Genomic DNA, 14,887 nt, shown 5'->3' with positions numbered 1-14,887 from the left:
GCTTAATAAAACAAAAGAGCCCCATCAGAAGTTTCTCCCCTCCCATAAATAACCTAGTTGAGTATGATCACAAATTGGACTGGACCCAGGTTGTTGGGATAGAGCAGCACTGACCGAACCTTTGATGATTGTGACACAGCTGGGAACTTGGAGAAAATGGGCAAGAGCCCTGCCACACACCAGTGGGATCTGAATGACTCTGTCCTATGTCTTTGGCAACTATTTATGGTTGGCATTGCTGCAGAAAAGTTAATGCACCACATTACTGAGGGTTTTTTTGCAGCCCCTTCTAGGCATATTTGGAAAAGAGCTGTCACACCGAGTCACTCAGGAAGTGAACCACCATGAGAACTGACCTGACCTAATAGTAGCTTGGTAACAAAATTCAGAATAGGTAAAACTAAGATTCTTTTACCCAAAAGCAAAACTTCAGGACCCTGACAAACTGTAAAAGTTGGAAAAAAAAGAGAGAACCTAGAAATTTGGTGTGTTTGCTACACACCACGTGGCTGCTGAACAGCAACTAAAAACATTGCAGGTTTAGACTCAAAATTTTACTTGGGCAGAATTTGAGTCTTGTGTTTCACAGTAGCTCTTTCTACAGTACTGAATGTGACAAGCCAAGAGAAAACAAATGTAAATAGTATAAAGAAATTGAATTTAAAGTTTCATTCATTCCCTGTACGCTATGGTTTGTAGATGTCATTTGCTGAGATTATGGGGAACCAGGTACTAACATGAAGACTTTGCCACTTTGATCTAATTGGAACAGAATGAGCAAACAGAATATTGTTAAATATCCTTTTGCTGTTCTGGCAAGTAAAAAGCCAGCATTACAACAGTATTATAAAAATACTGTAATGATATAATAATAATCAGTATTACTGGTTGCTTGCTGCAGTTTGGTGAATTTTAATTTACATTTTATAATACAGTTGTCAGATACTAATATCAGTCTGGAAGCTCTTGAGTTCTCCTTGAACTCTCTTCTCTCTTCACAACTTGAAACATTCAATTTCTATCAAGAACATGTTGCCCAATACATTGTTTCAGTGAGAATATAAATAACTCCATTTTTTTCTAGTGCTGCACTCAAACACTTATTGCAACAGGAAATGACTTGTTAAAATATACAGAATTGAGGAAAAATGCATTTTTTATTTTCCCAACTATCTAATCTTCTGCTCTTTGAAACTTGAACAATAAGTGTTAGTATTTCAAAAGGAAGGTGATAGCTGATTAGTTACTCTAAAATGACTTAAAAGTAACATTTACTCTTTGATACATTAACAACTATGTAAGGCTGTCCAATGCTTTTCTATAACACAAACTTTTCAGCTCTAATAACACTATTTTGCAGTGTAGATTCTGTTATTAGTTCAGGAACATCAGTGGGATTTGTACTGCTGGTCCTGTGCAATCATTTGCACAAAATGGAAAACTTCTCCAGCTGACCATAGTAACTTATCACATAAAAATCATTACATCCACGCACAGTGTCACAAAATACCATAGAATTAAGACAACTCCCCCCTTCTCAGGGATTTCTAAAGCTCTTCACTGATTATGTTTTCTAACCAACTCTGCAACTTTTTGTTCCATGTAGAATTTACTTTTCATTGGCCTCTTTACAAGTAGTGGATAAGGAGAATTTCCATTCAAGGAAATATCTTCCACAGCATTCCCTTTCTTAGAAATTTAAGTACATTATCTGACCTCCTTTACACAAAACCCTACAGACATTCAAGGTGTTTTTTCTTTTTTTACACTGTAAAATTGCTTGTCTCTATAAAATATGTTCATTTTAACAAACACCTGACATGTACGATGTGGCAGTGATGCTATTAGTGATAAAAGGAAGGTAAATCTTATGCCCATGGTGAAGCTCATAGTTCTTTAGTTCTCACATTCCAAGTTAAGTATTTCCCACAAATGTACCACCTGCCTTCATTTGTTCTAAATGAATAAATAAAAACCAAGTATGGCTGGTCTGTTTGCTGTAAATTGATTTATAGTAGAATTTTTAACTATTTTGAGAGCTTTATCAGAGGAAGTAAGAAAATCATTGTTTGTTTTATAAAACATTGTAATGTTTTATGTTCTAATGTGCAAAGCAAATACTGAAAAACACTGAAAAAAAGCTCTGAATTACCAGGACGATTACTACTTACAGTTTTCTTGGTCTCTCTGAGCATGCTTCCTATGAGTTTCATGCCTCTTTTTGCTCAAGGACTTTTTCACTCAACCAAGGTTGTGGAATGCAAAAGAAAAAAAAAAAAACCAACACAACTCAGTATTGCAGTACTGTAAAATGGTGATGGAAAATCAACTAAATACTGTCCTGAAGAAGTGAGCTCTATCCCTGTCTGATGCTCAGAATTTGCATGGATTATTGGGAAATCAGCTTTCTGTGATAGGATCTGGTTATGAGTTAATGGGGAATGTTTTTTGAAGACACTACAAGTAACATTTACAGGAAAAATATATTGCATGGGTAGGTTGTACTAGTTAAATAGAACGAATGTTTGTGCTGCCATTACCTTCCTACTACAAAAGGTCTCCCCCCCCCTTAAATGTTTATGGTGCAATTAATCAAGACACACAATAGAGCGTATAACGAGTGAAATACCAGGCGCGCCTCTTTAAGATTCTAATTTCAATTTGAAAATCAAGTGCACGTGACACTATATACATGTAGGGAAAGCGGGGGGAGAAAAAAAATAAAATTAAAATCCGACAAACAAATTCTAGGGCCCTATTTTAGCACAGGCTCTCCCCGCGGGGTGAGACATCACGACCCTCGGCGGGGAGCGCATCCCGCTCCCGGCTCCCACCGCCCCGTTCCCGGCCGGATTTCCGCCGCCATCCCGCCTCGGGAATTCAAACCAGCGCTGGAACCCGTGTCGGGGCGGGCAGGGCCAGCCCTGTGACGGGGCTGTGCCCGCCCCGCGGCCGCCCCGCCCGGCAGGGCCGAGCGCTCGGCGCCGCGCCCGCCCTTTCCCTTCCCTTTCCCTTCCCCTTCCCTGCCCGCCGCGGGGCCCGGGCGGTCCCGCAGCAGCAGCGCCGGCGGGAGCGGGAGCAGCGGCCGCGGAGCCCCCGCAGGTACCGGCGCGGGGTTCGGGGGAGGCGGCGGGAGGAGCCGCCCTGGGCCGCGGAGGCCGCGGGGAGCGGCCGGGCCCGGCCCCGCTCCGGTCCCCCGGGCACGGCTCACCTGGGCTGGGGCGGAGCGTGGGGAGACCCGGCCGAGGAGGGGTGGGGATGAGCATCTCGCCTTTATTTTATAATTAATTGTCGGGTGTTCTACGAAACAGCTGTTTCAAGCCAGCTTAGATACACGCTCGCATAGTTCCCCCCCCCCGTCCCCCTCCCGCCGTGTTTTCCCAGGTGTTTTCCGAAGCTAATCCGCTGCTAAAGCTTTGAACGAAGTTCCGTGGTTACCAGCGCAGTTACCCCAGCGGTGACACAAACACCAGCTGCCGCTGGCTGGGGATGGAGCGGGTTTTTGCAGGGTGGGATGTCGCTGATTTCCAAGTGTTGAGTGGCAGGATGGAGCAGTCCGATGTATGGAGCATCCCTGGGTTGCTGAGAGCACCTGGGAGTTGACAGGGGAATGACTGCCTGCGCTTTCTGTCTTTCTTGTAATGTTCAAAAATTCTGTGGTGCTTTAGCAGCATGAAACATCAAGTATTTTTTTTTAGTGCTGTCTCCTGTTTTTTTATAACACGTGTTCCCCTGGTATCCTATGGCCCCCCTTTTTTGGGATTTCCTGAAAGCCAGGATTTAAAAAACGGGATTCCTATTTTAAACACGCAACTAAAATACCCAGAAAGAACTAATTTTTCTTTGAAAGGCCTACAGTTTTTTAAAAAAGGGGAACCTTGAGTGTGTTTTGAGTAAAGGGCTAAAAGTGAGGGCAGTCAAAATAATAATCATTCCAAAAGCCTGTTCAAGAGTGTGTAAAATTTTGAACCTTAGGTCATTACAAACCTTTGCATTACTTTCATTTGCTCTCTGAGTTGTACAGACTACAAAAAAAATACTTGCATTTTTGTAAGATATACTTCAATACAGTAGAATTCCCTAAGTCAGAGTCTGTAATGTCAGTAAGATGTGGTTCTGTTTTCACATATTTCATACACTGTTAAGTGAATGTTTGGGTAGGAAGATGCATTGCTTGTATGTGTCCATTTAGGAGTCAGGCTGAAGAATAATGAATTAAAGTGACTGACATCATGACAACCATAAGACAGAGGAGGGTTGGAAAAGGCACAGAAGCAGCGGAAGATCAGCCTTCAGAGGAGACAAATGTGAAGCCTGATGGGAAAATTCCATCTGGTGGGTAATGAAAAGGATTGTAACTTTATGAGTGTTTAGTAATGTTTAGCTTTTGATGCCTATCCTAGGCACAGGTTAGAACTAGGTATGTACCCAATGCATTGTCATACTTAAATATCACCAAAATCAATTGGATTAGACAGAGATGTGCAGATTGCTGTCAGTGTCATCTCTTTTAAAATCCTGATGTAAATTGGTGAGAACAAATTCAGACTTTATGTGTCATCGTAGCTTCTTAAAAGAATCCCAGTTCAAATCATTGGTAACCTCAAAAGATTTGAAGACAACTGATGAGATGTGCTTAAGTACAAGCAGATTGCACATAAAATCTGAACTTACCTGCAAACTTTTGCTTTTTAATTTATAGGACACTAGGTAGGTAGATTTAAAAGGCAGACGTTAAGTGTCTGAATTCCAGGGTCTGTTTAAGTAAACAAATTCTGGCAATATTTTTGTATGGAATTACAGCTTTAGAGCTGACAAAGTTTGTTGCTTTTTTGTTTGTTTGTTTAAGTTACTTTAAGGGATGTTTCTATATATGCAGTTTGGGCAGAGGAAAGGAAAGTTACATGTTTGTTTCCACACAAACACACTTGGGGTAAATACACAAAGGGAGAGTGATCGTAGTTCTCATCCAGCCCAGCCCTCGGTTCCTTGGAATTGCAGAGCTGGACCTTGTTATGGAGATGTCACACAGAGTATGAAATAGCCATTTCAAAGATAAAATTCCAGGTCACTAAATCCTTATCAAACCTTACATGAACTTAAAAAAAAAAAAAAAAAAAAAAGAAAACCTCAACAAACTAAAACCTAGGAATGTAAGTGTACAGTAAATGGCTTGAGCTACCTAGAAACACAACCTTTCTTTCCTATGATTCCATCCCTAATCTTATTCCAGTGTCAGCAGGAGGCCATCTGCAATTCAAAGCAGGACACCATTATCAAAGGCTGCTTTGGCTGCTGTTCAGTCTCTTTGTGGGTATTTAGTGAGACTTCTGAACCTTCAGTGCTGTTTTCTACAAAAAAACAAGCAAACCCCCAAAAAACAGGGAGCCATTTTATGACACGTGAAGGAGATGTTAATTTCTCACTTTGTGTTCCAAGTGTCATCCTGCATTGCTTGAATTAAAAATGTTCTCCTGGAGGATATTTCAATTTAGAATTACAAATTTGGTATGGCACTGATCTAAACTTGTATAGGATCACGGTGTTCCTAAATTGTAACTACATTTTACCAATTAAGGCACCTTTTATTTCACTTTGCACGTAAATAAAATCCTCTGAGTTTGCTATATGAGAAAGTAAATAATGCATCTCCATAAAGATGTGTTAAAACCAAATGTCCTGTTACCTGCAGAATGTAAACTGTACTAGGATAGGCGATGTATAAATGACTTTCCAAGATTCCTTTAGGTTCATTTATGTGTTTCACAGTTACAGACTGAGTTATTTTTCTTCCAAGATCATACAGGTGGAAAGCTATGGAACATACTCTCAGTAACTGTTGGTGGAATTGTTGCCATGTCTCTTGGACTTCTTACTTCTGTTTATGTTGCTACCCTGCATGAAAATGACCTGTGGTTTTCCAATATTAAGGTAACACCATTAATATGAGCGTTAATTGAAATTTCATTTCTTTATATATTTATCTTGTAACTTGCTCAAAAAGGTAGAATATTTCATTTTGAAAAATTCAATTTAAAAAAAAGCTGTTCTCTCCTTCCCACCATTTTTTCAATACTTCATCAGTTCTATAAATACCTGTCCCCAATTTTTCTCTAAAAATATTGCTACACAGCTCCTGTCTGAATTGTAGCTACAGTTCTTCCAACCACCGATCTCTATCTAGAATAGAATTTCAGCATTCAGCTCTATGTTTCTCTGCAGTCATCTTTCTTTTATCCAAAGCAGTCCAAAATTAAAAAAAAAAAACAAACATAAAAACAGTTGAAATAAACAATCTGCAAAATCCTGGCAGATCGATCTTTAATCGCATTTATACTGTGATATTGTAATAAAGTTTAGGGACAGTCTTTTACTAGCCAATACAAATTTTATATAATGTTATCCTAAATGTGCAAGCCTCAAAACATAATTTCAGCCATTCACCAATGTCAAACCAAACATTCCCAAGATCTAGGACTGACTAGTTTTTTTTCCTATAATCATTGCACAGAAAATAATGCTGCTGTACCAATAGCTAAATTTAACCAGAGAAAAGAACAGGTGAGTCATTTTCCTTTCAGATGCCTAAAATTCACTCCGCCAGGTCTGTGTATTATGTTATTCAAAGAGTACACCTATTTAACTGAAATAATTGCATTGCAATATGTCTTTCCTATACTACACAATTTTTCTGTCCCCGAAACATTTATATTCCCCTTAAAAAAATAATTTGCACTTACTTAAACAACTGCTGTTGTATTAAACATATAATACATTTTGTAAACCACCTTCATCTTTCTTTGAATATATAGATAGATGGTATACAATATATTGAAGGTACACCTTAGGTTTTCCTTTTGCTTCCAAAAGCAGTTATTGAATAATTTCAAGGTGTTATATACATTTTGAAGTACAAACAGACATGGATTTGTGGCAATGTGTGGATGTAACAGATACAGTGTTTTTATTCTGTGAAACTAATCCAAGGAGCACAAACGTCACTGAGATAAGCAATTCTGTAGTTGTAATTAAGTTGTCCCCACTAATTTCATTTGATAATTAATTGTTTTCATTTTAAGTACACTAGAATTCTAGCCATTAGATATCAAAACTGAAGTAACACCCTCTAATTATTTTTAATCTGGATTCTGTCTCTGTAGCTCTCATTTCATCCCATGGAGTTGATTGATAACAAGTAACATTGGAACATGAGCAGTTTCAGCCAATTTGATGGAAAGATTATAAAAGCATTAAGTTCATCTCCCAGCAGGTTAAAGAAGAAAGAGATGCAGATACTCTCTGGTCTCACAGTGTCCTTTCTCCACCAGAGAATGCACATGGCTACAGTGCTAATTTTAAACCTAGTATTGGTTTATGAGTAGTATGGGACAAGAAGACTTCATATGAGGAGTCTGTAAAATTCCCTGCAAAGCTGGGATAGGAAGGCTCATCCCAGCATCTGTAAAATAGTGTATAGACATTTCTGTACCTGTGAGTGTGAGTGGACAGTGTAATCTCTCTAGGAGTTTGTATCTTTTCCCAGCACTTCTGAATTGGCTAATCTTGTAATTACAGCACATAGTATATACTAATAATGACATGAATAAACTATACTGTGGAACAATCTGAGACCCTCAAAAATTACATGGAAAATAAATGGAAAATTTGCTTTTTTTCTCTGACATTTTACTGTTTGGTCAAAAGATATCTTTTTGCATGTATTAACTGAACTTTCTGAAAGCTTGGAAAGAAAAGTTTAAGTTCACACCCCAGCCCAAATTCTCAGAAGGGAGGACTGTAGTCTAATCCTTGGCCCACAGTTATTGCATGCCTTGCTTAGTGAAATGCAGAGGTGATTTTGTTTCATTACGTTTTGATTAAACATCACATACGGAATAAATGGATGCAATACTGATGCACATTCAGTGTTTCATTAACCCCCCTGCCTATGAAACATGGCAGTGCATCACCACTGCTCTGAAACATGGAAAAGAAAATAAATTCTAAATCAGTTCCTTTTTGCATGCATTTTAAACTAGTAACTTCAGTCCCACTGAGTTGGCTATAAACAGTGCAAATTTGGGGATTTATGTTACTGAATGCTGATACAAAACCTATGTAACAATATATTATGCCCATGAACTGTATTCCTTTCAATAAGCTACAATTAGTCAGATAATAAGAATTCATACCCAAAAGGGTCTGTGTGGCGACTAAATTAACACAGTGAGATGTAGCAGGAGACTCGTTTTGCCATCTTTTCTTTTACTCCTCTCTTTGTACAGCAGTAGAAGAAGGTCTGCAATGTTTATCTGGCAGTTTTGCACTAGGCAGATGTTTTTACATGCACTATTTAGGTACAAAAGGTGGAATTTTTGTTCTGAAGACCCTATTAATACATGAACACCACAGTTGCATACTTACAAAATCATATAGTTTGCCAATTGTACTCAACCCTAAAAACTGGAAGTAAAAAGAGTTCACTATGTAAAGTCATGATTCTTAACTCCTAAGTCATTAAAGTCAGAACTTGCAGACACACTTGCAGTGATTACCTTTCTCTAATTTCAGTAGCAATTCATCCAAAGCCCGTTCAGTTTTGGGTGTCTTCACCCAACCAGAAAAACTGTTTGGTAGTGGTTAAACTGTTTTGCTCTGTTTTGAATGTTTTGCTCTGTTTTGAATATGGCTTTCAACAGTGCCTTGATTTCAGCTGCTGCACTGTGTGAGAGTCCTGTTCTTATTTGCTAATAAATACACTGCTATTATCAACTTGCCATGGTCATTGGAGAAAGATGTAAAATTGTTTTCTTACCTGAAAAACTGAAAATGCACATCTTGAGGAGTGGTTTATGCTATGAAGGAGATACACCATTGCTGCTTTTTTTTGCCTTATTTCAAGCCTTCCTGAAAGAATGACAAAAAGAAAAAAAACCAGAAGACAATGCAGCATACCATGTCACACAGTCAGAAGCTGTGTTTCTGTCCCCTATCAGCAGGAAATAATCACTTATATATATGATGAATATCACAGGTTATAATCACTTATCTTGACCAAACAATTTTGAAGAAAAAAGTTTGAATCCATTCTTGGAAATGTTAAACCAACAAAGATTTCTGTTTTGATGGTGGAAGTCAAAACAGATTTCTTATCCAAAAATCTTCTCAGTTTTCTTAAAATGTTCTGGCATCACATATCTAAAGTGGCTTGTCTATTTTCAGTGATTTTCAATAGCAGTTTGGTGACTGTTCCTCCAGTTTAATATTTTTTGGTGCAGAATCTGCTATGAGAATAACAAAATGGGGGGCCACCTCTCCCATCAGCTGTTGCATTGCTTGTTCAAACACAAATCCTGAAGAAACTTTGAACAGGAATGAGCAAATTAATACTCTAGAACAAACAGATAAACTTCAGAGCATTCATTTGTTCTTCATCCCTGCTGAGTAAGCATTTAAACTACTATTATTGAATTTCCCTTTAATAAAATGGCTGCTTCCAAGAAGTCAGATGTAAAAATACAAAATTTTAAATCTTTCAGACATGCAGGATGAGAGTCTTGGGATTTAGTCTCTGAAGTGCTTATATTTTTACACTTTGAATGCAAAACAAAGATGGGTGCCCAGAGAAACTGAGGCTGCCCCATCCCTGGAAGTGTCCAAGGCCAGGTTGGAATGGGCTTGGAGCAACCTGGGATAGTGGAAGGTGTCCCTGCCTATGGCAGGGGGTGGAAAGAGATGAGCTTTAAGGTTGCTTCCAACCCAGACCATTCCATGATTCTGTGAAAAAAAGGTGGGGAAACAGGAGGCCAACTAATTAGAACTGTACAAAGTGAATGTGTAAGGAGAAGGGCAGCCCAGAACTGTGGAGGTACTTTTCCACAGAAGTACCTGTTGAGTTGTTATGGGTACTTTTACTCTGGATCATAAGTCTGATCTGAGGAGGAACATGACATCCTAGCAGATGGGCTGGGGCTTAACCAGCCAGGAGACCATGTCCAAGGATTAAATACCTTTGCTGAAGGCGTGTTCTCAACTGGGAACACTGACAGCAGCTGTCTAGGTTGACTTCCCACCTATACAGACTAAAAAACAGTTTCCATTACAAAAATTTTGCTTTAGCTATGCCAAAAAAGAAAAGCAATTTGAGCCTTATTTATGCTCTTTATTTATTATTTATACTCAAGTCAGACTTTGGCTGCTTGCTCAGCATTCTGAATGACTTCTTTAAGCTAAGCTGTAGAATTCTGCGCTGCCCATGAAAGAAAGTCCTTTGTATTTTACTGTGTTTAATATTATAAAGATACAATTGCATAAATTGGAATAATATGTAACTCCGTGTGTATTCTGGAGGACAGTAGTCTTTTTTTTTTCCTTGGAAGAGTGATAACTTCTTTGTTAAAACCTCACTAAGTGAATATACAGAAAGATAAGTTTGCTCTTCCAGTGCTTACCCATAAGTCTGTATTTTATTGACGTGGAATGCAAGGAAAAGTATAAATTGCTGTAGAACTGGAAAAGTATTGTGGATGAATCAAACAGATGTTATCTTAGCATGAAACAGATGTAAAACTCACTAGTGTTTGTCTCATAAAGTATAGCATTTGGTTGAATACAGCTGGTGTCAGGATTACAAATTAATCATGTTTGAATGCATTTTTGCTAATTAGATCCCCCTCTGTGACTCCTCTCTCCCCCTTAATAAATTCCAAATGTTAACATTCCTCTTTTTTTTCTTTTTTTTGTATGGACACTTAGAGTCAGCCACTTTTTGCTATTAGAAAACCTTTTAGTAGTGATGACTTTAGAACTTGTTCAAAATCCAACATTCTCATCTTTCTGAGTGTGTGGCTTTTGGTTATTTGGTGCCAATGTCAGTTCCTTCTGCTGGTATGCTGATGACTTGTGTGTCCTAGGGCAGCTGGAGAGTTTAATTGTGAACTTAAATTGAATCAGTTGTGGTTTTATCTGTTGACTTTTCTCAGACCAGAACTAATACTGGTTTGTCAACAGTTGACTTCAATAAAACACGTGTTTTGAGATAAGATTCTATACTAGGCAGTAAAGAAGAGAGGAACATGATTTTTTATCCAGCTTTATATTAGCTCTGAAATAGTATTGATTGTGTTCCAGCAAAAGAGATGGGACTGTATAAGAAAGATGAAAGTCTTGGGGTTCTGTGCAAGGTTGCATTAACCAGAGTGGCATTCATAAAAGTCTCTGAAAACAGTAACTTTTTGTTACTTCAGAAATGTCCTTTTGTAAAGAATGAATTAATAAGATTATTTTTAGAAATCTCACATAAATTTCTTAATGACTTGCATACACCACATAGAGAAATTTAATTGGATTTTCAAATCTCAATATAAGCTTTTTCTAACTGGATATAAATGCTTTCTAACCTGCTTATATGTTTGCTGGGATGTTTTTATATAAACTACTAAAAAGATCACTAATAATAGAACCCTTTTGTACAAGATGCCTATTAGTTCTCTTCAGATTGGTTGTTCATGCAGTCTTACTTTGTTTAAATGTGGTTGCCCAAGGCTGTGGATTTGCTGAGTTTCACTGGGTCTTCACAACTAATGAGTTGACAAAAGGAAGTGAATTCCAAAATAAAGAGCTTTCAGATCTCACTGGACTCCATCTGCTGCCATATCAGCCAAGAAAGAGCCATAGTTTGAAGTGTACCTGGTTTAGATGATTTGAACAATTTGAAATTAAAAATAACGAATTCACCTAGACCTAAAGCCAAATCAAGAGTCCCTTTTCCTTTACCCTGTAATTTAAGAATGAGAGTGATGACAGCTGGCTTCCTGCAAGAACCAGCACTGAGCAAGTGGGCAGCAGCATCCTCTGCCAGCTGAAATATCCTTGGCATTTTGGTGCAGCCCCACTATAGCACACTGGATTAATTGAGCCTTAAGCTGGCAAAGCCATGGAATGCTATGGGATAACTACATCTGGAACAAAAGGTTAAATGCACTGAGCAAGCATATGCAGCTTTGAAGTCCAGCTGTTGGCCACTGCACCTATCTAAACATTTAATATTACAAAAAAATTAAGATATCCAGAATCTTTCCAAGCAGCATATCAGAATCACAAAAGCCATATATAGTTCCCCAGTTAACAGAGTCATTTACACCTCAGTCCTTTGCCTCTCACCCTAATTTTCCATGTATTTTACCTTTAGTTGAAGTAAGTTGCACGGAATGCCCAAACCCAAAACCTCTGTGTAGGTGAATTTCCCTGGTGCAGCAAGAACTTGAGTTGAAGGCAGCTTCATATGACTGTGAAAAGCAAATGGAAAGTGAATTTACTGTTGAACTTTCACTTGCAGGAAGTGGAAAGAGAAATTTCATTCAGGACTGAATGTGGACTTTATTATTCCTACTACAAACAGATGATTCAGGCTGCTTCCATACAGCAAGGTATTGTAAACTGTAAAGTAAGTTTTGCTTGGTGTTGCCAGCTGACTGTTCTAGGTTTGGGTTTTTTTCAAATACAACCAAGAACAAGGAATACTATAAAACTGTGAGATAGTGTAACAATTGTACTGTTCATATGCCAGGGAGCCACCAAGCTATGGACATAATAAATTTAACAATGATACCTTGGTTTCTGTGCCACACCTTCACATCCTGATGGAGGCAGTCAGTTTGAGGGACAGTTTTCATACCTGTTGAGGTTTCAGCCTTGCTGGTTTATGTGGTGTACTACCTTCATTTTTATTCTTCTCTTGTTTAATTTGAACTATTAGCTATTTGTGGGAAGGGACAATGGTTTTTTGCTTGTATGCCTGGACAGTAAGTGACACAATGAACAGCTTCCAAGGAAATCATACAGTGATGGGCCTTTCTGGGACAGTCTCATGTTTTTTAGATAGTTAACTGTTGCTCCCTAGCAATTTTGGTTATACTACACGTTTGTCAATATTAACTTCACTTGTGCTCAAAGTAGGAACAAGAAAGTTCTCAAGATCCAGTACCACACATTCTATGCTAGGGATGGAAGTATAAAAATAAATGTGTTATACACCACTAAATATATAGTACTTGAATTAGCACTGTGAGTCACATTTGAAGTGGGGAAGCTGAAGACCTCAGAAGGTCGTGTTGATTCAGAGGTGATGTGTTCTGAATCATTGACTCAAAGTTTGCAGTTTCTGATGAGAGATCCTAAAATACCTTTGAAAAAGTTATTCACTGTTCAAATGAAGATGGAGGAGGAAAATGACAATCTCCTATTTCAATTTCTCTTTATCATTAAGGTTTACATGGTTTAGTATATGACAATAAAACTGAATCTGTGAGGACAATTAACATACTTGAAAGAATGAATGTTTACCAGGAGGTGTTTCTCAGCATTCTGTATAGGATTCTTCCAATTCAGGTAGGCATTTATTTATGGCTTTAGATTGTAAGTGCATTATGAAGATTTCACAGTGAATCATAGCTCCCCTTTGTAGTTATTTTCCAATTAGAAACATTCCTGATACCTTTTTAATTTGTAAAAGCAAAACCTAATTCATTCTAAGTATAATTCCCGCCCCCCATGAGTGGTTTAATGTCAACATCAGTATTCTTGTGTTTTACAGCAATACCTAGAGCCTGTTTATTTTTATATCTACACTTTGTTTGGACTTCAGGCAGTTTATGTCATTGCTCTGTATGTAACAAGCTGGCTTCTTAGTGGAACATGGCTTTCAGGGTTGTTGGCAGCTTGCTGGTATATTACAAACAGGTAAGTGAGATTAAACATTCACTCTTTCTAAAATTGTACCTCATTTCAAAGGTAAGGCATTAAAGCTTTAACTGCATGATTAATTGGAAAAAAAAATGAAACTATAAGGCCTCTCTCTGATAAGCCAGAAAATGGAAAAAAAATGTTTATTAGAAAATAATCAGAAATGAGCTGACAATTGCAGGCTGGGTTTTTAAACTTTCATGAAGTTTGAATAGAAAATTTTGGCTTAAATTGGTCTCTGAAAGTGGACTGCATCTTTCAGATGTGTCTGGACCTCCAGATGATGTGCCCTGTCTTCTCCAGCCTAGGAGCTCTTAGGTGTTACACACATCTGCAGGTATTGCCCCACACCCAACCCTCCAGGGATTCCTTCAGCAGCCTCAGCTCATCAGAAGTTCAGCTCCTCTCTTCCCTTATTCCTGTAAACATCTCCTTCAATAAACCTCACAGAAAAAAAAAAGATGGTACTTGAGCTGTTCTAGTGCTTTATCCCTTGAAGAATTCTTTGGAGATAAAAACTTAAGAACTGGCTTTATGCCAGAAATAAGCTGCTGGCACGAAGCTAAGACTGGTGACATGGGCTGTTATCTGTAAATTAATCAAGAAAATAAAAGTACAGTGTTGGTTCTATCAAAATTGTTTGATATGTTAATCAGTAGCTCTGAAGAAGTTTATCTGCAAGCATGTCCATTACAGAATAATTGTAGGTGTACAGTGGCAAAATGTTTCTTTCTCCAAATATAAAAGTAATTAAAAAAGAAATTCAGTGTACAGTATTTCACATGTTTCTTTGATGAGGTCATCTTTGCCATTCACAGAATATTTGGAGCAAATTTGTTTTATCCATCTTTCTAATAATCCATGAACAAGGAAAGCTTGTTATCCTTTACACAAGTAGAATAAATACATGGAATTGATTTGGATAAAGACTTTCTGTCCAGATAAAGCACATCTGAGGCTACTGAGTAACTCCATTTAAACACTTCTTTCATCCAGCTAAACATGTCTCAGATGTCTTGCTTACTTTCCTTTTTAGCAAACATTTTCTCAACACAAGAAAAAAAGGGAATTAAGTTTTTTTTAACCTTTAATTCAGGTTTTGTAAATAACTGCTCTTTGGGGAACTTTTACTAACTTCACATCC

The 14,887-nt window shown here is 38.0% G+C and overlaps 1 protein-coding gene across 7 annotated transcripts in view; it reads left to right on the top strand.

The window, feature by feature from the left end:
• The first annotated feature begins 3,033 nt into the window (after positions 1-3,033).
• The window catches only part of DPY19L3 (dpy-19 like 3 (C. elegans)), a 33,852-nt gene continuing 21,998 nt past the window's right edge, over positions 3,034-14,887 (top strand). For 6 of the 7 annotated variants that reach the window (XR_001877020.1, XR_001877019.1, XM_017828808.1 and 3 more), the window contains exons 1-6: positions 3,034-3,102; positions 4,193-4,335; positions 5,798-5,931; positions 12,338-12,428; positions 13,268-13,389; positions 13,595-13,740. Coding sequence is in view for 5 of the 7 variants with exons in the window: in XM_017828808.1 (XP_017684297.1) it covers positions 4,233-4,335; positions 5,798-5,931; positions 12,338-12,428; positions 13,268-13,389; positions 13,595-13,740 (596 nt within the window). In the remaining 2 variants the exon portion in view is untranslated. Of the gene's footprint in view, positions 3,103-4,192; positions 4,336-5,797; positions 5,932-6,511; positions 6,562-12,337; positions 12,429-13,267; positions 13,390-13,594; positions 13,741-14,887 lie in introns of those variants that run through there. The other variant, XM_017828809.1, reaches the window with a different exon arrangement.

Source organism: Lepidothrix coronata, unplaced genomic scaffold, assembly GCF_001604755.1.
Source record: "Lepidothrix coronata isolate B3197 unplaced genomic scaffold, Lepidothrix_coronata-1.0 Scaffold153, whole genome shotgun sequence".
In the NCBI taxonomy this organism is placed as follows: domain Eukaryota; kingdom Metazoa; phylum Chordata; class Aves; order Passeriformes; family Pipridae; genus Lepidothrix; species Lepidothrix coronata.
Note: the sequence above shows the minus strand (reverse complement) of the source record. Positions and strands in the feature narration are given on the sequence as shown.